Consider the following 24,883-nt stretch of genomic DNA (forward strand, 5'->3'; position numbering starts at 1 on the left):
GAACTATAATTGTATTTAATTATTTTATAAGGTATATGCGAAAATTTTTCATATTTTTTAAAAAAAATTTCTTGATTCGGCATTATATAATTCTATTATTATTATATCTTATCCTTTAAAAAAAATTATTGTAATCCAGGAATTCCTACGGTTTCCGCCGATCAACCTCTTCCACCCACGGCTAATAATACTAATAACGCAACTCCGGCCTCGTCCAGAGCATTATACAGTCGTCTTTCCAGAGGAGCTCACAACATTGATGAATACAGTAGAAGAGTGGAAAGTTTGGTCGATATGGGCTTTGCCAGACCCAGGGTTCTTATAACGATAAAAAACTTTGTTCCTTATAATAGAATTAATTCTGATGAGTTAAAAAATAAACTTTGTTTGTGTGATAATATATTATGGTATTTGTGAAAAGAATAGGAAGCAATAATTTAATAATACATTTTTATTGTTAGTCTTTAAATTATTTGATAATGTTTTATCCTACGCAGTCAGTATTTTCCTAGAAAATTTGAGAATGAGAATGACCATATTTATATTAAATAAAAATTTCCACCATATTAGGAAGATTTAGTATCTAAATTTATTTTATTAGATTACGTCCAAATCTGATTGTATCATAATACTTAATTGTTTACGTAAATAATTTAATTATATTTAGACCTAGAGGATTAATTAGCCCACTTTTTATCTCTATTCTTTACCAATCCAATTTATTTTTTATTTAAAACTGGCTTTTAAGTCTTTAACACATTTTAATAAAATATTTTGGGATTTACATGGAATTAAATTCGGATCCCCCCCTTGGAGCTATAAAAATGTTTGAGTTCATATATTTCGCCAGCGAACCAAGACTGCCATATATTGGATTATTATTTTTTAAATTGGCCCAACAAATAAGTTTTGTATCTATTTTAAAGTTCTTTTTTTTTATCACCCAACATAATTAGGTAGTGGAAGCCCTTAGGCACTGTTCAACCTTGGAGCATGCAACGGAATATTTACTGTCTTTGTCAGCGGCAGATATCGAAGCCTTTAGGGAGGAGGAGGAAATTGGTGGTGCTACTGATGTGGTCCCTATAATCGAAGGTACAGAAATGGAAGGAAGGAAAGAAAATGAATATGAATAAGAAATGAAAGAGCCAATTGATAATGTTTTTATTTTACCCCCGCCCACAAATAAAAAAAGAAAACCCCACACCAATTAGTGAAGGCCATAATGCGGATACAAACACTAATTTAGTCGTAGACGTTCCGTTAAGCTCGCTAATAATCGCTCCTCGTGACCTTAATACTACGCATTCACAGGATAATGAGGCGACTATTGCTTCAAACGAGGATACCACTATGAGGGACATATTCAATTCATTGGAACAAACAGAGGTATATTATACGTCGTAAGATATAGTGAGTGCTTTATCCTTATTGCCCATTCGCTAAAATATAACCGGGTATGTATTACTATAATGAATGTAAGGCAAATACATTACCCAAAATATTACTTGAATGCAATTTGCCTGGTATGGGCAATAAATTCTTTATGTGGGTTGGCATTAGTGTACTATATATGAGATGGCCAGATTTGATTATAAATATTACATTAATAAATGTAATTTTTTGCTGGAAATTTGAGTAACCTTTTATTTATGATATACTTGATTAACACATTCATGGTAAACTTTATCGGAATATTTTTTTGCGGTTATCACATATTAAAGAGATGTGCAACAAACCCATTAATAGGTTTAAATATCTAATAATTAAGGCAGAAAAGTCTATTATTAAAATTTTCCTATAGCAATCTTTTGCCTTATAATATGTCTTTCTCTTCTCTTAATTTAATGAAGAGAATTTTTTTATTGTATAATTATGGTTTGAGGAATGGACAATAATTTAAGGCAATAATGTAGCGCTGCGAAACTTTACGGTTCCATTGACTAATATTCAAGAATTTATAAACATTTGCCATAAACCATACATAATATAAATATTTTAAATTGAATATGGTCGACAAATAAAATATTTTAAAAAAAGGAAGAGAAAACAATTTTTATTTTTTTTAAAATAATCACAGGTAGCTATTCAAAGGGCAACTGAAATCGCTACAGCAATTACCAGAGGACAGACTATATCTACCGCTGCTCAAAACGCGTATAATACCCCTTTAGATAATAATGTAATTTATTATCAAAAAATTTCAATATAGTAATTAATAAATTCCTGACACCTTTTAAACGCTAACTTGGCAACTAAATTTATTGATCATATGGAATTTAAAATTTTTATCAGTCATTTATTCAATATTAATTTACACAACATTCATTTTGAAATATTTTAAAATTTGAATAATACTTTGCCGTCATTAGTATTGTTATGTGAAGTTAACCGTTTTTTTAAAAAACAAAACTATAAAAACCCTTTTAATTTGTATACAAATTTTTAACTTATTTCTTTTATATACATCAGAGACCTTGCAGAGGTACCATTTGCAAGATCTAGACTGGCCCAAAATTTTATGGATTTTTATATTTTCAGGCCAAGCCCGGCCCGGATTTTTTTGTATATTATATTTATGAATAATTTTTATAATAATTACGATATAAAATATTAGGCCTGTCCCGGGTATTAAAAAAAAATTTAAACACGGCCTGGTATATTAAAAAATATTAAAATCCCGGTCCCTGTATCCTGTCTTAGAACCAGACCCAGCCTTCAGGTCTCTAATATATATTAATTATCAAAAATATTAATAAGTTTTAAATTTATAATTTATATATTAAATTTTTTAAATGTTCGACTTATTAAAAATTTTGTCATAACTTATTTAAAAAAAAACACTAAATATTTTATAATCCTTTTGTTTTTCCTTTTTCAAAATTACAAAACCAAAAAATATTGTATAATATATGTCTTAAATGCGATAATATAATTAAATTATATTGTTTTTTTTCTTTCGTTCACAAATCACTGTACATGATACTATTATTAATATTAAAATAATAATATAAAACGAATATTTATGCTCCATTATAGCCATAAATCAAAATTTTTTTATGTTTATTTTTTCCAAACGTTCCGGTATTATCATTCTATTCCTTAAAATATACTCAAAGTTTTATTTACAGATCTCTGATTTATATATATTTGCTTTGTTTGTATTACAATAAGGATCAAAGAAGAAAAGCTGATTTTCAAAAATAATTTTAAGCAAAATGCCAATTTTTTTTATAATTTTCAGGTGTAAATATCCTTCAAATTGAAATCAGAAATTTTGATTTTTTTTTAAAATATTTAATTTTAAATATAATTATATTTATAAAAAAGGATTTATTGTTTTTTAAGATAAATTTTATCATTTTTGCAGATATATTATATTATTACTGAAAGGGAATAAGGTAATAAAACAAGGTGATGAAAAGTATGCAAAATATTATTTTTCCTCCTTATTTTAATCATTTTAAAAATACAACGCTAAAACAGGCTTTGATCGATACTAACAGAAATAACGCCAATATTACTAATGCCGAAAATAATAGCCTGGAGATGGAACTGCTAAGGAGGCTTTCAGAAGTGGACACCAGTTATAGGGACTTGGGCTTAGGCAGTTCTGGTTTATTTAATATTTATTGTACCATTTCAAAACTAAAAAAATTAAGAATTTCCATCTATATTTATTATATAATCATGGTGGAATATTCTCCACTATTTGTAGGATAGAGATATTATTTTTAAATTTTTAACAAAATAACTTGTGAAAAGTAAGGAATGTTTAACATGCATGTTTCATTTATAGATGGAATTTCCCCCAATCAATATTTTAGCTTTGACATTTAAAATAAAGGTTCATATTTACTTTATTTTATGGAATACAGTTTATAAATATTAAATTGATAATAAAGAAGAGATTCTAATGTTTTAAATTTTTTTATACTTGCAGAAGAAATCATAAAAACACCGCAAAATGAAACATTAACTATGGAGACTAACGTTTTGGAAAGAATGGAATTAGAACTGGATCCAGATATACAGGACATTCCCTTAGTGGATTTAGCAAGCTTAACGGAAGGCGAAGTAATGCATTATATTTTTTTGATAAGATCTTTACAAATTTCTTCACCAGAACGCATCCGGCATTGTCCAATCGCCCATTTCACGTGATGTGACACAATTTTTGTCGCGGTATTTCTTCCGGCAAATTCTTGACGGAATTTCCCGGTCTCTTGCGATCTCGTTGTTTGGAAAACTGCTGGCAAGTTGTAAAATGTCCCAAGATTCCGGCTGTGTATCCGCCCTTGCTTATATGTATCTGGCTTGTGGAAGGGCGGAAGGGGTTGGGGTATACACATCATCCTCTATTATAAAGGACCTGATTGAAACGGTATTTTTTTTTATAGTTTCAAGTTTAGGAATAAATGAATAAGGAAAGAAATCAAAAGAGAGAGACAAAAAAGATTATCATGAATGAAAATAAATATGTTCAATTAAAAGTTTATTTCTCCAGGTGAAGCCGTGAAAGTTAGACAATACATTAACATTATAATATATTTTAATTAGTTGGGACACTCAATCAATACCTTCGATTTCGGTAAATCGGACGCAACCTTGGAAAGCGAAAATCCTGTTATATCTTTACTGTTCCAAATACTTACACTTATATTCGAAGTAATTTATTTTATTTTTTCTCAACTCCCCCAAAAAGATAAAATTCCCATTAATTTACTATTATTTTAATTAAACTATTTTTTATTTTTGTAACAAAAATTCAAGTCAAATAGTCTTTAATTTTATTACAATCTTAAAATTTGGAATAATTTTTCCTTCAATTTTTGAATAAATTTACGACTATTTTTAAAATAACACCTTAGGAATTAACAAATGACGAGTTGAGCCTGATAGATTTCTCCTCCCTATGCCGTCTCTTGACGCGGTTTCTCGAAAAGTCGCTCTCACTTCATCGCGAAAACCCCCGGGAAATTTCCCCTACCAAAAACCGCGATAATGATGACGTGAACAATGTTTTGAATCGCGATTGGTTCCTCCCTTGCCTGACTCTCCTAGATAGTAGTGCCAGATGCCAAGTCCGACTGGGCTGGGTTTCTTTCCTTTATTTTCCCACAACCGCCAGCCATATAATTACGCGTAATATAGCATTTTCTAAGCCTTCATTTTATTTTAGTTATTTTTTTAAAACCCTAGAGATTTGTTAAATTTGAGCATTTTTTCTATAAAAATAGTTCGCCTTAATTTAAAATAAGAATATCTAATTACAAAGGGCAAATTTCTTTAGATCCCTCACTGTTGATATGTTCCTTTACAATATTACTTAGATTATACTTCTTATATTATGGCATGTCTGTTTATTGTGAATTTTCAAAAATGTATATTACATATAAAAGAGAAAGCCAATCTCAACCCAGAAGAAATCCAAACGACTGGATTTAGTGATTCTGGAGGTCACCAGATCGCGAAAGACGCCGGTAAAGGGATCAAAGACGATAACCAAAATGCTAATTCAGCTATGAATTTGCCATCAAATTCAGTTATAACTCCAATTATAAACGTTCTTCAACCCAAAGCTATTGTTGGTTCATCCACTCGCGCCTCTAACCCAGGTTAAATTTTCTAGAATATTTTGAATATATGCATATGATATTCCCCAAATCCTTCAAATAAAAAATAGATCACTGATGATTTTTATAAATGGGGTTAACTGTTTGTGCCCGAAGTTTAAATATAAAAATAACATTTTTCTATTATAAATATTCTGTAGCTACTTCTTTGGTAACAGCCCGTTCTTGGAGATGGTTAGACGAAAGAACGGGCTTTTGGAACCCCTACCCCTCTTCTTTGGTCCATTTGATTGACTCCTCTTTTGACAGTGGTCAAGATCAGTCCAAATATTCTTGCACTATAAATCCGGTTAAAAATAGTGGTTCCGCCAAACGATTTAACGCGACTGGTTTTACCGGACCCGCAAGCCTCTATTTTTGGTCCATGAGCCAGAGGCTAATAACGGGATCTAACGATAGCAAAGACAATCAAGACGACCATCAAAGTCGGGCCGGGCAACTAAGGGCCGTGGAAATGAGTTTCGAAGGATTTAGGAAAGAACTGCTGAGTGAAAAGGGTAAGCCTAATATGACAATTTTATTTTACCTTTTCTGATATCTTATCTTCGCTGAGGAAACACACAATTAAGTGGCTTACACAAACCAGCAGAGAGCGTCTCCAGTGCAGTGAATTTGCATCCACTGATTGGAAGTAATTTACCATTCTGTCAGGGCCCATTTAATTAAAGAGAGATGATGGTACCTCTGTGGATAAGCCAGGATCCACTGATTGACGGTAATTTACTAAACTGTCAGGGCTAGTTTAATTTAAGAGGACTGACGGTACCTCTTATAGAAAATAATTATAAATTAAGAAGTATTACATATATTAATATTTTTTAAAAATATTATTTAATTAAAAGAGCCTAGTTTAGCCGTTCTTTTAATTGTAGTTTATCTTGAGAAACATTAATAAAAAAGATTACTCTTATAGAAAATAATTATAAATTAAGAAGTATTACATATATTAATATTTTTTAAAAATATTATTTAATTAAAAGAGCCTAGTTTAGCCGTTCTTTTAATTGTAGTTTATCTTGAGAAACATTAATAAAAAAGACTATTAACTATATTTTTAATTAGAATTTGCAATGCTTGGCCATACCAGGATTTGGTATGGTTATAGTATTGTTTTTGGCTTTGTATCTTAAAGCTTTTGTGAATGCTTATTTGATTGTGTCTTAAAGTGTGGCAAAGCAATTCTATTTTTCTAAAATTTAATAATTTTTAAGTGGAAGTATGTGACAAGATTTCCAGAGATTCATTTTAGGATATTTGATATTTCTAACGGATTTATTAAAAGATTTGAGATTTATTAAGGTTAAATTTATTATTTTCACAAGTTTCTATGCCATGTAAGACAGAAATAACATTATGTGGATTTTGAATTTTTTTGAAATAATATTTGAATACGATAGTTTGTTGAAGGAATAATAAATTTTTTTGGTTATAGGTAACCTAGGAATTATGTTTGCTTTAGTTGCACATTTACTGTCAATTATAACACCTAAATATTTTTAAGAATTTATAAAATTTTATCGTTATTGAAAAAATAGATTTGAATTTGATTGAATTTTAGTTTTTTTTCAGGTTTTTTTTCCATATTATTTGACACTGATATTAGAATATTATGAATGCTAGTGACATCTTCAATAAGGATTCATGTCGTCTGCGTAGCATAGCCAGTCTACATTTTGTAGGTTTTTGGTTGATGTCACTAATTAGTAGATTGAAAATGGAGTGTGATAAGGCACATCCTTGTTTTATACCACATTTTTGTAAAAGGTGAGTTTAATCTATTGTATTTAATATGAATGAAACTATTTTCATAAATATTCATGATAATTTTGATGTGTGCGTTGATTTTATATTTAAAAAGAGTATTCCAGATCGTGTGACGACATACTGAGTCAAAGGCTTTTGAAATATCTATAATTATTATATATAAATTGAATTTATGAAAGCAGCTTTTTCAAGTCTAATTTTGCTGTAATTAGTTCAATTGCATTTCTTCCTTTACGGGGATGCAATATTATCGTTTGTGATCGATATTTTTTATTATTTAGTTGTATAAAAAATTTGTATAAATATTGTAGATTAATGATGTGAGGATTATACTTTTCTAGTCATTTGGTAATTTTGGGAATTGTGTTTTTGATAGATTGAGCCATGTAGCATTATTTTTTATTTGTTTCAAACTATTATGAAAGTTGATGTTTGGAGAAGGAAGTTTTAAATTGTTGTTATTGTATTTTTTGTAGGTTGAATGTGTATGATTTTTGGATTTATTAAGATATATAATAATTTAGGTTTAATGATTATTGTAGCAATTATGGGTCTGTGATCAAACAAAAAGTCGATTTTATTAAGAATGTTAATATATTTATATAAAAAGTAAAAACTCATTTTTATGCTTGTAATAAAATCTAATGGACTTTTGTATAAAGAATTATCTTTAAAAAAAGTGTAATAATTGTTTTTTTGTTTAAAATTTATGATTTTAAAATTAAAAGGCTTACAAATTTCTATGATTTTTTTGGCGTTGGTATTTGTTTTTTGGTTTAAGGTAGCATTTTCTATATGTAAATTCGTGGTTTCGTTACCTAATTTCATGTTTAGATCACATCCAATTATTATAAAGTGTTTTTATTTACGTGTCTAAGATGATTTTTTAGATTTGTTATGAATTTTGGATATTCAGTTGGTTTAGCAGGTGCATAAACATTTATTATATGAATTTGTTTTCCTTTACTTTTAAGGGTAATAAATGATATTCTATCTAGGAGTGATTGTAGTTTTTCTTTAAGAGACATTTTAAATTTATTTTGTTGAAGGAGTTTTAAGGTTAATAGGGAATCTATAAATAAAAAATAGTTAAATGAAAAATCTTTGCCTGATTCTTGGATGTAATTTATTGATATTGTTGATAACAACTATTTGTATTAGTAATGTAAAAGCAGACGATTTTCCACAATATTTTCTGTTCTTATACTAATCGTACCATAATGTATCCTTCACAGGTGAAACACACAATTAAGTGGCTTACATCACCCATTAGAGGACGTCACAAATGCATGGAAATTGTTTATTTCTTTAATATTCCAGAGCTCTTAAATAAAATATTTATTCTCAGAAAAATCATCCTAGTAATATTAAAATTCTAATGACTCAAGAAACGATGATAAATTACAAGATTATCAAAAAATTAAGAGGTTGTACTTTATTTACCTCTAGCACCATTAACAACAGAAATGGTTTATCCTTTATCATAAAAGACGATATTCTAAAATACACCAAAAACTTCACTTCCATTAACGACGGAATATTATTTATTACCCTAGAAAGTAAAGGAAAAGATTCATCTAATAAATGTTTATACCCTTGCCAAATCAACTGAATATCCTAAATTTATAACATACTTAAAAAACCATCTAAAACACATAAACAAAAATCATTTTATTATAATTAGAGGTGATCTAAATATGAAACTAGATAATTAAATAACAAATATACATATATGAAATTCTACTCTAAACCAAAAACAAATAATAATACCAAAAATATCATAGAAATTTGTAAGCTATTTAGCCTAAAAATCATATTCTCTTCTTCAAACAAAAAAACAACTGTTACACCTACTTTAAGTACAATTCCTCATATTAAAAGTTAATTGGATTTCTTTATTACAAGTATTAAGATGACTTTTACATAAAAAATATTAATATTTTAAATAAAATTTATTTTTTTCTGATTACAGGCCCCTGACTCTTACTATAATTTTTAAACCAAAATTAGCATATATAAATCAAAATATCATACACTCTCAACTTCAAAAAATACAATATCATTAATTTAAACCTTCCTATTCCAACTATGAATTTTCACAATAGTTTAAAACAAATCAACAATAAGGATTCATGGTCTAACATCTCAAACACAATAATAAAAACTGCTAACTCATACCTCAATATTAAACCACAATACCAGGACTGGGTCAGTTTAGATATATCAAATCTCATAAAATTGTTACCTAATAAAAGTAAGAAAAAAAGGAAAAAGGCAAAAATAAATATATTAAAAATCTACTAACAAAATAAAAAAATCTCTTAGAAAGACAAACGGAAATATATATTTTCCAAACTTAATCAGGTATACAGTTACACAAAAATGACCTTTATAATACTTTCAAATCCTTAAACTTTCTCACATCCTCCAACGACAAAAAAAATTAATAGTTTAATAATTGGTCGTCTCACGATTAACAATCCAGAAGATCAAATAAATATATTTATTGATCATTATAGGAACATTTTTAATTGTAAAATATCCCTCATTAAATCATTAAATTCTCAACAATTCACATGCTCCTTTTCCCTTAAAACATGATGCTATTCTAAAAGATTTAAACAAACTCAATCACAAATCCATGTCAGACAGTCTTTAAAAAAATTCCCAATTATAACTTCAAAAATTTTATTTTCAGTTTTAAACAAGATATGGTTATGAGCTAACGTACCTCCTGAAATCTGCAAATCAACCATCATTAATTTACCTAAAATCCCTTTCCTTAAATCACCAAACGATTATAGAGCTATAACTCTTTAATCATCAATTTATAAAATTCTAACCAACTTATTATTTAACTTAATAATAAAAGACATTGATAATAACACTAATGATAACATTTCATCCTTCTGTAAAGGAAGAAATGCAATTGAACTAATTACAGCTTTAAAAATTAGACTTGAAAATGCTACTTCGTAAAATAAATTTATATATAATAATTATAGATAATTCAAAAGCCTTCGACTCATAATGTCGTCATTCGATCTGTACAATAGATTAAACTCACCTTTGCCTTATCACCCTTCATTTTCAATCTACTAATTAGTGACATCATAAATACCAGTAACCTACAAAATGTAGAATGGCTGCTACGCAGACGAAATGTATCCTTACTGAAGATGTCACTAACATTCATAATATTTTAACAACAGTCTCAAATAACATGGAAAAAATGAACCTGAAAATAAATTTAAAAAAAACTAAAATCTATAACAAAAAAAATATATTATTCCTTCAACAAGCTATCGTATTCAAATATTATTTCAAAAAAATTCAAAATCCACATATTCAAAATCTACATAATGTCATCTATGTCTTATGGTATAGAAACTTGGGAAAATAATAAATTTAACCTTAATAAATCTCAAATCTTTATTAATAAATCTGTTAGAAATATCAAATATCCTAAAATAAATCTCTGGAAATCTTGTCACATACTTCCACTTAAAAAATTATTAAATTTTAGAAAAATAGAATAGCTTTACTTTAAGACACAATCAAATAAGCATTCACAAAAGCTTTAAGATATAAAGCCAAAAACAATAAAAAAGAATACTCTAACCATATCAAATCCTGGTACGGTCAAGCATTGCAAATTCTAATTAAAAATATAGTTAATAGTCTTTTTTATTTATATTTCTCAAGATAAACTACAATTAAAAGAACGGATATACTAGGCACTTTTAATATAAATAATATTTAAAAAAAATATTAATATAGGTAATACTTCTTAATTTATAATTATTTTCTATAAGAGGTAACGTCAGTCCTCTTAAATAAAACGGCCCTGACAGTATGGTAAATTACCGTCAATCAGAAGATCCTGGTTTATCCACAAGAAGTATCACCATCCTTCTTTAATTAAATGGGTCCTGAATGGTAAATTAATGCCAATCAGTGGATTCAAATTCATTGCACTGGAGACCCTCTGCTGGATGGTGAAATCGTGGATGAAACTTATTAGAACACTAAATTGATTATAATGATCTGACATATATATTTTTGAAATCTTGGTTTGTTTGATGATAATGACTCACCTAAATATTTTATTATGTAAATATACCAAGTTACAGTATGATAGTGATAACGATCAGTGGCCCCTACACTTTGAGCTTTAGGAAGCAGAATACCCCCATGAAAAGTGCCCCCTTGAAAAGTATCCCCCCCCCTTCCAAAAAATGATAATTATGACACACATAAATTTCATAAATATTTTTTATTGCATCAATTTTTAATATATAATATAAATAAAATGCAAAAAATATTATAAATATTATTTTTAAATAAATAATTTAGATAAATTAGATAGAGAGAAAGCGAAAGAAATTATAATTTCATCAGAATTTAATTGTTTAAATAATTTTTTTTCCATTGATAATATGGTTAAATTATTGAGAAAAGAATCTTTCATGGTACTGCGCAGTCTTGTTTTAATTAATTTAATTTTACTGATGACTCTTTCGGCAGTACATGAGGTTGTGGGAATGGTTAATAAATATTTATATAAAATTCTTAAATTAGGGAAAGCAGAAAAATTTAAAAGTAAACGATAAGAAATAAATGAATAGTTTTCCAATGTGAATTATCATCATTATCAGAAGAAGCTAAATAGTGTATTGGTAAAAATATTTAAATTAAAAGAATCTGACAAATCTTTAGATTCTTGAACCTCTAGGTCATGAGTAATAATTACATTGCCCATTTTGGCCATCTTATAAATATTTCTAAACTTCAACATTTCTTCGAAAATTTGACTTGAATTTAAATTGTTAAATTCACAGATATCCTCGATATTTTAATAATTAATTTTTCTGCCATATCAGATACTATATTTTCTTCTAACACATTTTCTTTATTATTAGGACACTTTTAAAAGATAATTATATTAATTAAAAATATTTATTATACCAACAGCTTTGAATTCCCAATTTTTACTTCTTTCTTCTTAAATTGCGATTTAATACCCTTTATAATAAGAGAGGTATAAACAATATATTTAATAAAAAAATTACTTTGCTATTTGTCCAATTTTGAGTAACATTCTTAAAAGCTACTATTTCAAAGCTTTTCTTTATATCGTTAATATTAAGCCCACCATGTCTTTTTCTAATGTGATCTATCCATTTATCATCTCTTATATTATGCGATTTGCAATTTTTTATTAGGCATATTTTTTTTGGTTAATATTTTTAGGCATACTTTAAAATTGGAAAAATAATTTATGACAAGAAATCTTGGATAACAAATTTACTAAACATCGACCAATATTTCCGTCAATATATTAAATTAAATATTAAGTGGGGCAGGGGGATCTTATAAACCAGAAATCACATGATCATGATGGATGTAAAAGAAAAAATTTTTTTAAAAAAGGTACCCCCACTCAAATTTACTGAAGCAGTTGCTTCGGCCCTCCCCTGTTGTAGGGGCCCCTGATAACGATAAGTATTGAAAAAAAATGAAGATAATTACATTAAAAAGAAATGGCATCAAGCTTCTTGTGAAATGGAATTAGAAAAATTTTTTTTTACCCTATTCCAGTTACAGCAAGTTTACTTAGGTTAGGCAATCGCTAGTCATTATTAAAGCTTTTTTGAATTCTTGCCTATTTGTTGTGTTTAAGTCCTGCCACCCACTAAGACATTTGTTTGCCATATCAACTTTTTAAAAATTATGGTTTTATCAGCAATTCTATGTCGGGTTCTTTTGTACTTGGAATAAATATATAATTAAAAGTCTTTCTTCTAGAAGAATAGTTTTATTTTTTCTAGTTAAATTTAATTACCTTCTATAAATTAAAAAATTAAGTACTAATTGAAGCAAGAAAATGTGATTAATTATTAAATTGCTTAAAATGAGTACTTCTTATTTTTACAGCACTAATATACCTAAAGTGATAAGGAAGGATTTTTTTCTCTTATTATGTTATAACCAGGGGTATGTACCCTAACCCAGAACCCTTCGAACCCAAAATATTTTACTGAACCCAACCTCGAACCCATTTTTTTAAATTTAGGGTTCAGTGTTCAATAACTTTTAATATTAAATTTTTATATATTCAAAAAATAACTAAATAACACTATATTAAAATTAAATATAAATTAACATGCAAATTATTTAATATATTTTATGGTGAAAATTATTTTGCGTTGGAATTTTTTTTATAATATTTTAGAGTACTTCATTAAAATATTTATTTTTGTTTGATGGATTATTAAATTTGAAATAGGACCAAAGAAATGAACATAATCACTAGGTAAAATAACTTTATTAATTGCAAGTTTCGATGAACTGTCAAAGATAATCATAAAAAATCGATATTTTAATTTTAACATCTTGATGTTGAAAGTTCTCATGATAATTCGCTTATATTCTAATTATAATGATAAATTATATTTATGACAAGGCGTTAATATACTAAAATGAAAAACTGATGTTTCTGTTATTTTTACTAAATTTATGAGTCTTAATTTTTCTGGGCCACGAACCTGAACCTGTTAAATAGATATTTCACTGAAACCCAAACCTGAACCACTTTTTTAGTAAGAGGGTTCCCAGCCATGGGTGAACCATATAGAATGGTATATCTTGGTCAACAAGGTTTGATAACCAGCATATTAGTATAATTCACATCTGCCTATTTATGGGAAATTAAATTATTATTTTAAATTATGTTCAAATGTATAATAAATAATAAAATAAAATTTTTTGGTGTATATACAGAAGATGCCAACATGGACGTTGATACCCAAGCCGAAACGAACGAGGAAAAGAAATTGAATAGTACCCCGCATGGGTTGCCGCTTGACCCAGAGCCTTGCAATGGTCTACCACAGGACCTTGCATTCCAAATTTTGAAGTGAATCATGGATTGATAAATATGCGACAATAGAAAGAGGAAATAAAAAATGGAATGTTGAGGAAAGAAAGGGAAAGAACCCTCCCCCCCCCAATATAATTGATATTTTACTTCTTTAAAACAAAAAAAATCTGTTTAAAAAATATAAAGGTTATGCGTGGAAGTTATGCAGACGCGTGCTTCTTTTATATGTCCCGAAGTATTGGAATGTCTTTTGATGCTCTGCGTCAGATTCACTCGCGATACCCCCTCTTGCCTATACTTTATGGACATAAACGGACCTGTTGTAACACTCAAGGCTGTTTCTTACCTACTCAACCAAAAAGGTTCTTATACACTTTCTCTTTATCAAAAAAGATTCGATTTTTTTTGTCATTTATCCTTATTTTTTTTAGGATGATGCGATGTCATTTATATTTATATACGATTATATTATCAAAAAAATGTGCTTTATCATAGAAACTAAATGGGACCCCAACAAATACAGGAAAAAATCCATGGTTCTCCTTTACAAAGATATCAGAAAACTGGTCAATTTTCTCTTCAGGCATCTATTTGAGGATGAGACCAATTTGAAATTAGTCATGGACAAAGTAACACAATCTTTACACTTTATTTACTCCCCTATAATTTATCAATATATATTTTTTTGCGATGTACTCATTTTTCGAAATCGATTGACTCTAAATATAGTAATATATTATATTATTTTTAAAATGATAAAAACATTTCCCCTTTCCTTTACTTTCCTAGGTGGTTCAAAACGTTTACCAGTCCAGCCCTGCCCCTCGCCATGCCACTGATGTATCCAATATCAAAACTCAATCCACCACTAGGGATTTCAATTGCTTGATCAGAATTCTGGTCCCTGCTTTGTGGAGAAATCATAAGGTGTTCTATCACTCCATGGTGAATAGCATGGAGTTCGTGCCTCAAGCTTTTAATAAAAATGGTTTTTTCTTCTTTAGATATTTTTGCGTGTTCGTTTACACGCGACGTATAAATTACTATAATATTGTAAGATAAATAATTTGGTTGTGATGAGTTTTTTTAGCCACAAACGAAGGGATGGGAATTACAGATTCGTGATTGATTTGAATAGAGATCGTATGCGAATTAAAAATAAATTAAAAGTTTGATAGAAATAGTCTTAAAAAACTATATAGGAAGTGTTGAAAAGGTGGACCCTCAGACAAGATTAATTAATTGTAATAAAAAAAATTATATCAAATCTATGCAAAACTAATTCTTCCTCTTCCTCCTCTCGAATAATGGCTTTTAGACTTTCCGGAAATCAGCCACAAGTCATCTTTGTTCGTAAAACTCTTGCCTCCTTCTTATCCACCGGCTTTGCAGTTGCCTAGTGACGACAAGGAAAAATTGCACGATGCTGCAGCCACGCAAGCCATTAATGAGCGTACCACGGCTATACTTTTCTACCTTATTCATAAACTCAAGATCAACCATCAATTCCATCATTTGAACGACGAGACAATAGAGGGAGGGGCATTCGTTAAAGGTTTGTTTTGATCCTGAAATTAACCGGGTTGGTTCCATGACAAAATATCAAAAGAACCAGACCTTGGCTCTTTTTTTTTACTATAAACATCTTTATATTCATGAGCGAGTTAATACATTATACCTCTAATTAATAATTCTCCCCTTTAAGACGCGTACACCTATTACAAATCTCAGAGCAATATCTTGATATTGCTAACGGAACTTAGCCTAGCCTATCCTCACGTTTCTTCATATTTAATAGAGCATTGTTACGAGACATCGCCTCCTCACATGAGCATGCCTTTCCCTAAAGATGTATATTATGTTAATTTATTATTTATATGAACAACTTTAAATAATATTAGATGGATAAGTTTGAAAGGAAAGACCACGGTATGTAAGAAAGAAAAAAAAAGAAGAAATAAAATGTTATAAGAAATTTTTTTTAACAAACTCAATTTTAATTTATATAAAAAATTTTTTTTATCATTTTAATGCAATTTTGAAAAGTGGAGAGACGATTTATCCGGCCATTCCTTCATCTCTTTCCTCCTCCAGCACCTACTTCCACTAGATTACTATCATTACACGGCCCGCCTACTAAAATCGCGCACGAATCTTGACGCACGAAACGCCGACAAATGTCGAGAATTGCGAGCTAGCAAGTCATCCGCCTCTGAGCTATACGGGTATCTTAGAGTACTACTCCTTAGTCTAACGGTAAGCGGCTTTTCCAGAAACTTTCAGACGCCCAAAGGGAAAGAAACCAGGGAAAGCCTCGTATACGAATACCAAAGTGCCATTTCGGCTACTAATAATATTCAAGTGATTTTCGCATTTATATTCTCTTTTTGAACAAAAATTGGTATATTTGATAATATGACATGGGTAATGCCGGAACATACAAACATTAATAAATGGTTATTATTATGAGATAATCACATTATTATTATGGTTCTGCTGAGATCTTTTTAAACTTGAGGATGCATATAACTAATATTGTTAAATAGCTCAATGTAGCCAATTTTAAATTGAGATTTTAGCCAAAATAATTTTAACAAGTCTCGAGATTTCGTTAATAGATGTCCAAACTTTTCTGCTCTCTTATGAGCAAAATCTACCAGACTTGCATAATATATTTTGACTAAAATATTAGATGAGACGTTTTTTTAAAATTGGGCCGTATAACAACACCACATTACATGCAATAATAAAAATAATTTCAAAGTAGAAAATGATGAGTTAATCCTTCATATTACAATTTGAGCGAGGTAAAGAAAGAAAAAAAAAATCTATTATTAAAATTAATATTTCATAAGATAAAAAAATAATTGTGAAAAATGTATAAATTGAACCAATAATATTTAAAAATTCACCAAAAAATTTTTGAAATAGATCATATTGCCCCCCCCCCCACCCTTCCGCATCTTTAAAATTATTGTCATCATAATTTTACAAAAAAAAATACATATTTAAAATTAAATCTTTTTTAGGTTCTGATAAAAAGAATTATAAATGTGAGACAGATTTTATTTTATAAAAAAATTTAATCTTATAATTAAAATATTATTTAAAGTAGTTTTCAGATACTTTCGTCTTAGCCACCATAAAACTTAGGAACTTAAGTATCTCATTTATTATAAATATACCCGGTTCAGTTGATCAAATTCTTTAAGGTTTCGATCACTGATTTTTTTTAATGAATTTTCATCATATGACGAATTTACATAATAACGCATTCCAGAATTTTGTATAAAAAATGAATATATATATCTTTAAATGTTCAATAAAAAGCCGCCATCTTATAAACAACACCACCACTCCACTGGCCTCTTTTCCCCTAACGCCAGTAATTATACCTTGAACGAGCATTCCACGATCGATGCTAAGATAAGCCGCGACCTGATCTCTATCCTTGTCGAATCCTTCTCACTTGTCACCAAATTTACTGCCGGCTCACCGAATAGCCTCTATATTGGTGGCATTATGAACCTTAATGGTTCTAACTACCATCACCAGAAACTCTGTGCCCTGCTGTCCCAATTAAATACCAACGATAGTTCTAACCAAATTACCAACCCTAACACGCCTTCTTCATCTTCTCTTCAGCCTCACGGTAGCCTCGTTAAATCGGCTTTCAAGCATGGATTGCTTAAACAATTAGCTATGGTGCCACGAAGGGTCAGAATGGAAGATCCAGAGTTTCCCGCTATAGGTTTAGAATTTTTTTGACTTACGCTTTTATATCGTCGCTTAAGTACCAGCGGGTGGCTACTCAATATTTATTATTTAATAAAATATTTGAATCTAAATAAAATAAAATTGAAATTATAAATGTGTGAGCTTAATAAACACGAAATAAAGATTATTATTAATTTAATTTAATATTTCTTATTTAGACTAAGATAGTTTAAAGGGAGAAAACGTGTGAAGGAAGGATTACTGAACATAGATGATGGTAATAAAAAGAAGTGATGAAATATCCAGAATTAAGATAAAGCAAAATTATATAGATAGAATAGATATCCTACATTTCTATATGAACAATTAATGATTACAAATAAAGCACCCCCCCCCCCTAATTAGAGATATTTTCATTTAGTCATATTTCTATTTTCTATCATTAAAACCCACTGTAACAACGTTCTTCGACAGTTAATTCCACCCTTTTGACCATGGAAACTTTCATTCGCTTAGTCAACGCTATGCCCCTCAATCAGCCCCAGAAGCCGATGGTTCATACCGCCGGTACCCAGGCTAAATTGCCTGCTCCTAACGCCTCAACCAATACCGGTATAATATATTTGTATCTTTTAAATTTCCCAGAAATTAAGTGTTATGCAAAGGAATAACTTAATCATAATTTTAAAAAAAGCTGTATATCGTTTGTTGAGTATAATACTGTTCTATATCCACCTTTTTCGCAAAATTCTAACATTCTTAGGTATAGAAGATTTATGACCGAATCGTATAAAATGAGGTTTTTTTGATTGGTTAATAAATAATTTTTGGGATAAAAATTTCTAATATCTGGGAACATTTTTTTTTTTGAATTTTGTAAAAGAATCATTGATAATTATTATCCTCTTATTTTTATTATATCTTAAATATTTGATTTGATGAAAAACGTATTATGTGATATATAGAATAATAAATTATATTTAATATTTGAGACACTCATCTAATTTGCGGATATATCTCGGTAAAATTTTTATTTATTTAAATGTTTTATGTATTCTGCCATTAAACCAAAAAAAACTTTAAATTACCTTTGACCATTTTGTCGGTATATCCTCTTTCAACATAATAAATTAGTTCCCCAACAAAAAAATATTTCTCGATAATTAAGTGTTTATGTCATAATAATTCAATAATTCTGAGCAATTTTATTATCCGAACCCTTTAGTGCCAATTTCCAGTTTATTAGTATTTCTGTGTTTTAAGCATTTTTAGAGTTTCAGTTAAAATTCTTAGCTATCAAAAATAGGAGCTATAAAAAAGTATTTCGAAAATAAAAATGTTGATTAAAAGTTTTACATGGATAACATTATATAACACGTTAACTTTTAGATAGACCACCTCGAAGCACAACAAATTCTGATGCAGCGGGAATGGGAACGAATGATGTTAGTAATTTATATTGAAATTTTAAATTTTTTTATTTAATATCTGTAATATGTATGAGTTATTTATCATTTATAAAATCTACCAAAAAACGAATATAAATTATTTTAAGTTAATAAATTAATTATCTGAAATTCATAGGGTAAGTAATTTAGACTGAAATACATTTCCGGTTTAAATTTTTAAAATTTTAAAAACGCGCTTAAAAAATGATTTAAGTTTGCAAAATTAACATATTAACGAAAAAAACACATTGAAGCTAACATATATAAAAATAATTTTGGTTATCTGGTAACGTTGGCAGGATAGTCGTATAAAGATGAATGTCCCCGACAAAAAAAAACGCCCTGGACAGAAATATTTCATTTTTAACAATATATGAAATACCCTTGGAAAAAGAATTTAAAATTTATTTTATCTTTGAAACAAATAAATAAATTGATGTTTTATTAGGTTGTATTTTAATTGGGGTATGTTGGACATTCCGCAGGCTTGGCAGTTATCAACACGAAATATTAATTAAATCACGATTGAATATAATTCATACTACATAATTATTTTTTTTGAAATCCATTTTAACCAACAGGGTGGAAATATTGATGCCTTCTCAGGACTCCCTCTGCCTCCACCGCAAACTGATTCTCACGGTAAAAATATGAATGAATTTTCCTTTATTATTAATGCAGTGCAGGTTTTGAGTTTTTATAATAAAATTATGGGTCACTCACACTACAGTTGGGTAATGGCTAAGTGCGACGAATTCGGCTCTAGAGGCGAGTGCCGTAGAAAATCCTTCATTATTGAGGATTTATATTAGTTTCTTTCAAATTTGATCCTCTATATTTTTAAGAACCCATCTAGGCCATAGTGATAGTTTTCAGTTAAAAACTAGGCTTAACCAATTTTTTGGTCTGCTAGAATTTGAATTGAACGGCCTATAAATATAGTAATTACCTAGCTATAGTCACTACTTACTATCAGTGAATAAAAAATGGAGTTTTTTTAAAAAAAAAACTAAGTTAGCTGGCTTGGACAAATTTAACCACACTTACTTTTTAATCCATTTTTTTTATTGAGCTAGGCTGATTACTATAATTTTTTGCTCATATTACCAGTTAATATTTTACATTTTAGTATATTTTAGAATATTATATACCTGTAGTTAATAATCAACATATAATTTTGATTTTGATATCGAATTTTCAAACTAATATTCTTGGGTTGTGTCAATGGCTAAATTAATTCTTACTAGATGATGCTAACCGTCCACCAAGAAATACGAGTACCAACAACGGTAGAACCCCAAGAAGATCCAGGAGGCCTCGTTCCCGAGATCACCACGATCCTACTGGCCCCAACAGTAGTGAATACATTTCTCAAAGAAACATTAGGCTTAGATCATCAACTAATAACGGTGCCGACGTGCCACTCGAGAACGACTCTGTCATGATTTTTGAAAATCAAGGGTTGCGGGGTAAAATATCGAATTCTTACATTGCCTAGTCCAACTGCCATCTTTTTAATTTTTCCTTATCACTTTCAATTTTCTTTCATCGACTATTGAGTAGAAAGCAAAAAAATTTTTTAGCCAAATCACGCTTTAAATTTTATTAAGCATTGGAGGTGATTATTGCACATTTAAAATAATAAATAAATATTCATAAGTTATTGAAATACCTCCCGTCCTATTATTTTTTGAACATCAATAATGTTAAATAAGAGCCTCTTTCGAACACGAATCGAAAATTTTATAATAAAAAAAAATATTGAAGGTAAATGTAAAAGTTTTATCTATTCTACTCATTTTATTCATTGGTAATTTTATTTTTGAATTAATAATTTAATGATATATTCGATATGTTTTGGTTGGTTTAGGCTTAATAAAACATAATAAATGTTATCCAATATTATTTTGGAAATTTTTAAATATGGTTTTCGCTACCAGTGAGTTATTTATTGATTAAAGCTATTCTTTAAATTCATGTATTGAGGCCTCTTATTTAAAAAATATTATATTGTATTTATTCGCAAACACTTTAAGGAGACAATGACCTGCTCCCTGCCCAGGCACCTGAATTAGAGGAGATCATAGTGGATATTTCGCGACAACCAGGACCCAACATATCTATAAGGCAAGACGAAGAAATGGAGAATTATCGGGCTGAAAGAGACAATATGCGAGAGATGCTAGATCAGGAGGATATAGGCCATGAGGAACAACAGGAAGGTTTGTCCTTAGCTAAATAAGGAATAGGCAGGAGAGGAAGTGGTAAAAAGATGAAGGGAATGTTTGGATTAGAGGGCTGCCAAGTCCGACCCGCTTAGGCTCATTAATAATTTTTGCGTAAGTTTGACCTGCGTAAATTTTTTTCGAAAAGTATCCCCCTGCCCCGTGAAATTTTTTGTACGACTTTTCCTCCCATCTTTTTTTAATATATATGTCTAATTTTTCCCAATGTTAATTAAGATGTCTCTCTATGGCTATCTATTTCTGCAATAGTTTTATAATCAATTCTGTTTTATATCTGTATTGTGCATTTGTAATTGGGTCTTAAATGTGAATTTTTTTACGAATTTACTATATTATTTAGATATGTAGAATAATCACACTTAATAATAATCGAAAATACAAAGAAATAAGCATCTAATTTATTTTCAAATACTCGGGCTGGGTTTTCGAACGGGCCGAACTTTGCAGATCCTTAATTTGGATTAGAAAAGGCATATTATTTTTTATTTTTCTTGCCATTTTATGTCTTTCTAGACTACTATCGTGTTTAAATAAGTAAGTTATATTGTATGCATAGATACACGATTAATGATTTAGGCTTGACTTGATCCAGTGCTACTTTCTATAAGAGATGTCAAACAATATTTGACATGAGAGAGGTATAAATCTTTATGAGATTACTAAGATTAGATTAATATACTATTTACCTGTTTTTACATGCTACTTAGTTTTTATCGACGTTTACCTCCTATCTTATATTTATTTTTTCTTCAAGGAATTCATCGAACCCATGGTACAGAGGAACACAATTTGACTGGAAACACAAATGAAGATGACGAATTAGACGAAGAGGAGGATGAAGAGGTTGATGAATTAGATGAAGAAGAGGAAGAGGAGGAGGATGATGAAGAAGACGAGGATGAGGAGGATGACATGGAAGAACAAGAAATGGAAGAGGAAGATGGGTCAGACCCAGATAATGAAACCGAACCTGAACAAGATTTTATCGCTTCGGATACCGGCCTGGTTTCAGCTCCTTATTGGCGTCCTTCCACTGGATCAGGTAGCAACGGTGCCCGAAGGGGGGACCTTGGTGGCCTCCGCCATTCTAGGAGGACGGGAATGAATATTAGTTCCTTCGGGAGGGCAAGGCGCGAGGCGTTTCGTGTGACTGGCAGAAGAGGCAGAAACCGGCGAACGGCCACAAGGAGAAATAACACTGGAAATGGGGGTGAGAGTTTCGTTTTTTATTTGATCGATTAGTTGATTTATTATAGAATTTTGATTCCTTTTGTTTTACATTTACTATAATGAAGATATTTATATAAAACAGTCGAAAGGAACGAAGAGGAAGAAAACGAAGCCTATTACGATTTGGATTACTTGTTGACCCGAGCACGCGATGGAGCAGAGAGAAGCGTAAATATTTACCTGCGTTTTTTAACCATTTCTTATAAAAAAGAATTAGTAATTTTTGCATAAAATGATTTTAAAAATTCCTAACAAGATAGTGCTATATATATTTATTAAAAAAATAAGCAATAAAATGATAGATTTTGTTTTCCATAAGAATTGTGATATTAAAAACAGAATAAAAAAATAATGTTTGTTTTTTTCACGAAAAAACAGTTTTTTTTAATCCCTACTATTTGCACAGATTAAGAATAGTTGATTGCACTATCATATTGTTGCTGAAAAGCCAGATTTGGCTCGTGTATAAAAAAATGGCCCGATTAAGATTTTGGGCAAAATAATATTACGTAAGCCTCAAGATTTGCCAAATAGAGAGGTCCAAGCTTTTCTGCTATGTATAACAAAATCCTCAGGCTTACAAAATATGATTTTGGCTATAATCTTATGCGGGCCATTTTTAAAATTCGGCTCAAATCAGGTTACAGTATTGTCTTGTTGATTTTATCCCTTTTTTAAAAAAATAAGGATAATTTGTCGAATATGATGGATTTGAACTTGCTTCAATCATTACTTGATGCCGATTTTGATCTCACATTTTTCCCTAATAGCAGAGCTGAATCTTCATCCATTACAGGTAGACTTCAAATTTAATTTTTAAAAAAAATCATATATTAAACCAATTCATTTTTTTTCTTACAAATCTAAAGGCTTCCTCGGTCCTTTTAACACGACTAACTTCCTTAATCTAACCGCCCAAACCAGCGCTTCTCAACAGCATCAGCCCCAAGGCTCTAGCATAAGCCATGCTAACAATTCGAGTATCACTAGAACAGTTTCACCCGCTACATTAAATCCCGTTAACACGTCGATTCTAACCGATGACTACGTTTTGCCACCCGGGGCCACTCAGAGTAACAGGGAGGCAATGACTCGTTTATTGCGCGGCTTGGAAAACGTGGGTAACCAACGAGGAATGGCCCAAAGTAAAAAAAAATTGAACAAATTCGAGATAAATCAGAATACTTAATAATATTGGTTACCTTGTCTTGTTATGTTACATCTCCGGTTTGATAATTTTATTTTTTGACATATTAACCAAAACCGGTAGTTAATACTTAAAAATGTTGAGTACCTTAATAAATTTAAATATTTGTTTTTACTAAACATTATGAAGAAGACTGCAGGCTTGGAATGGGCCGAAAAATGATATGACTTTAAAAATCTAGAACGGTCTTGAAAATTTTTTAAAAAATTAAAAATTCGAACTTTCGTTATTTTGTGATCAAGTGAAAAAATGTTGGAATATCTTATAAATGGAGCGTTTCATATTCATATTTTTCAATATCCCTTTGAAACATAAAATGCAGCTAAAAATTTAAAATGGCCAAATTTTCTAAATTTCGGACCAGTCCTGTAAAATTATCAATAATAAAAAATGTGCTGGGTCAAAAAAATATCCCGGACCTGTCTTGAAAATAAATTTTTTTTTTTGAATTCGTGTCGTACCTAAAATTTTGATCTCTGCTGATTTGTGACATTTTACTATGTATAAAAATACAAGTATGACACATTCTTATTTTTGGTGTCGACTAACAAGGTAATATTGGTTTGGTACACCTCTGAAAATGGTTCTAAATTATTGGCCATTTTTTACGAGGTAAATAAAATTATTATCAAATTGTGTTACTTTTTCTAATACCTAAAAATTTGCTAAACATGCATAATTATATTTAACACTTTTGAAAACTAAAATCCTCTCACAAAAAAATCTATTAATTTATTGTAACCATAAGTACG

At 29.5% G+C, this 24,883-nt stretch overlaps 1 protein-coding gene across 1 annotated transcript in view; it reads left to right on the forward strand.

Moving 5' to 3' along the window:
* LOC135927408 (uncharacterized) overlaps nt 1-24,883 on the forward strand; it is a 65,270-nt gene that overhangs the window by 21,423 nt on the left and 18,964 nt on the right. The window contains exons 33-60 of the mRNA XM_065463380.1: nt 140-315; nt 957-1,095; nt 1,196-1,389; nt 2,081-2,182; nt 3,487-3,616; nt 3,944-4,077; nt 4,127-4,384; nt 4,561-4,668; nt 4,872-5,145; nt 5,403-5,618; nt 5,777-6,133; nt 14,184-14,319; nt 14,470-14,645; nt 14,779-14,912; nt 15,073-15,271; nt 15,602-15,838; nt 15,989-16,134; nt 16,330-16,644; nt 17,614-18,034; nt 18,475-18,612; nt 19,390-19,445; nt 20,030-20,090; nt 20,696-20,917; nt 21,485-21,670; nt 22,449-22,904; nt 23,007-23,092; nt 23,612-23,720; nt 23,794-24,069. Of these exons, the coding sequence (XP_065319452.1) occupies nt 140-315; nt 957-1,095; nt 1,196-1,389; nt 2,081-2,182; nt 3,487-3,616; nt 3,944-4,077; nt 4,127-4,384; nt 4,561-4,668; nt 4,872-5,145; nt 5,403-5,618; nt 5,777-6,133; nt 14,184-14,319; nt 14,470-14,645; nt 14,779-14,912; nt 15,073-15,271; nt 15,602-15,838; nt 15,989-16,134; nt 16,330-16,644; nt 17,614-18,034; nt 18,475-18,612; nt 19,390-19,445; nt 20,030-20,090; nt 20,696-20,917; nt 21,485-21,670; nt 22,449-22,904; nt 23,007-23,092; nt 23,612-23,720; nt 23,794-24,069 (5,442 nt within the window). The remainder of the gene's footprint in view (nt 1-139; nt 316-956; nt 1,096-1,195; nt 1,390-2,080; nt 2,183-3,486; nt 3,617-3,943; nt 4,078-4,126; nt 4,385-4,560; nt 4,669-4,871; nt 5,146-5,402; nt 5,619-5,776; nt 6,134-14,183; nt 14,320-14,469; nt 14,646-14,778; nt 14,913-15,072; nt 15,272-15,601; nt 15,839-15,988; nt 16,135-16,329; nt 16,645-17,613; nt 18,035-18,474; nt 18,613-19,389; nt 19,446-20,029; nt 20,091-20,695; nt 20,918-21,484; nt 21,671-22,448; nt 22,905-23,006; nt 23,093-23,611; nt 23,721-23,793; nt 24,070-24,883) is intronic.

Source organism: Gordionus sp. m RMFG-2023, chromosome 3 (assembly GCF_954871325.1).
Source record: "Gordionus sp. m RMFG-2023 chromosome 3, tfGorSpeb1-WG-v2, whole genome shotgun sequence".
In the NCBI taxonomy this organism is placed as follows: Eukaryota; Metazoa; Nematomorpha; class Gordioida; order Chordodea; family Parachordodidae; genus Gordionus; species Gordionus sp. m RMFG-2023.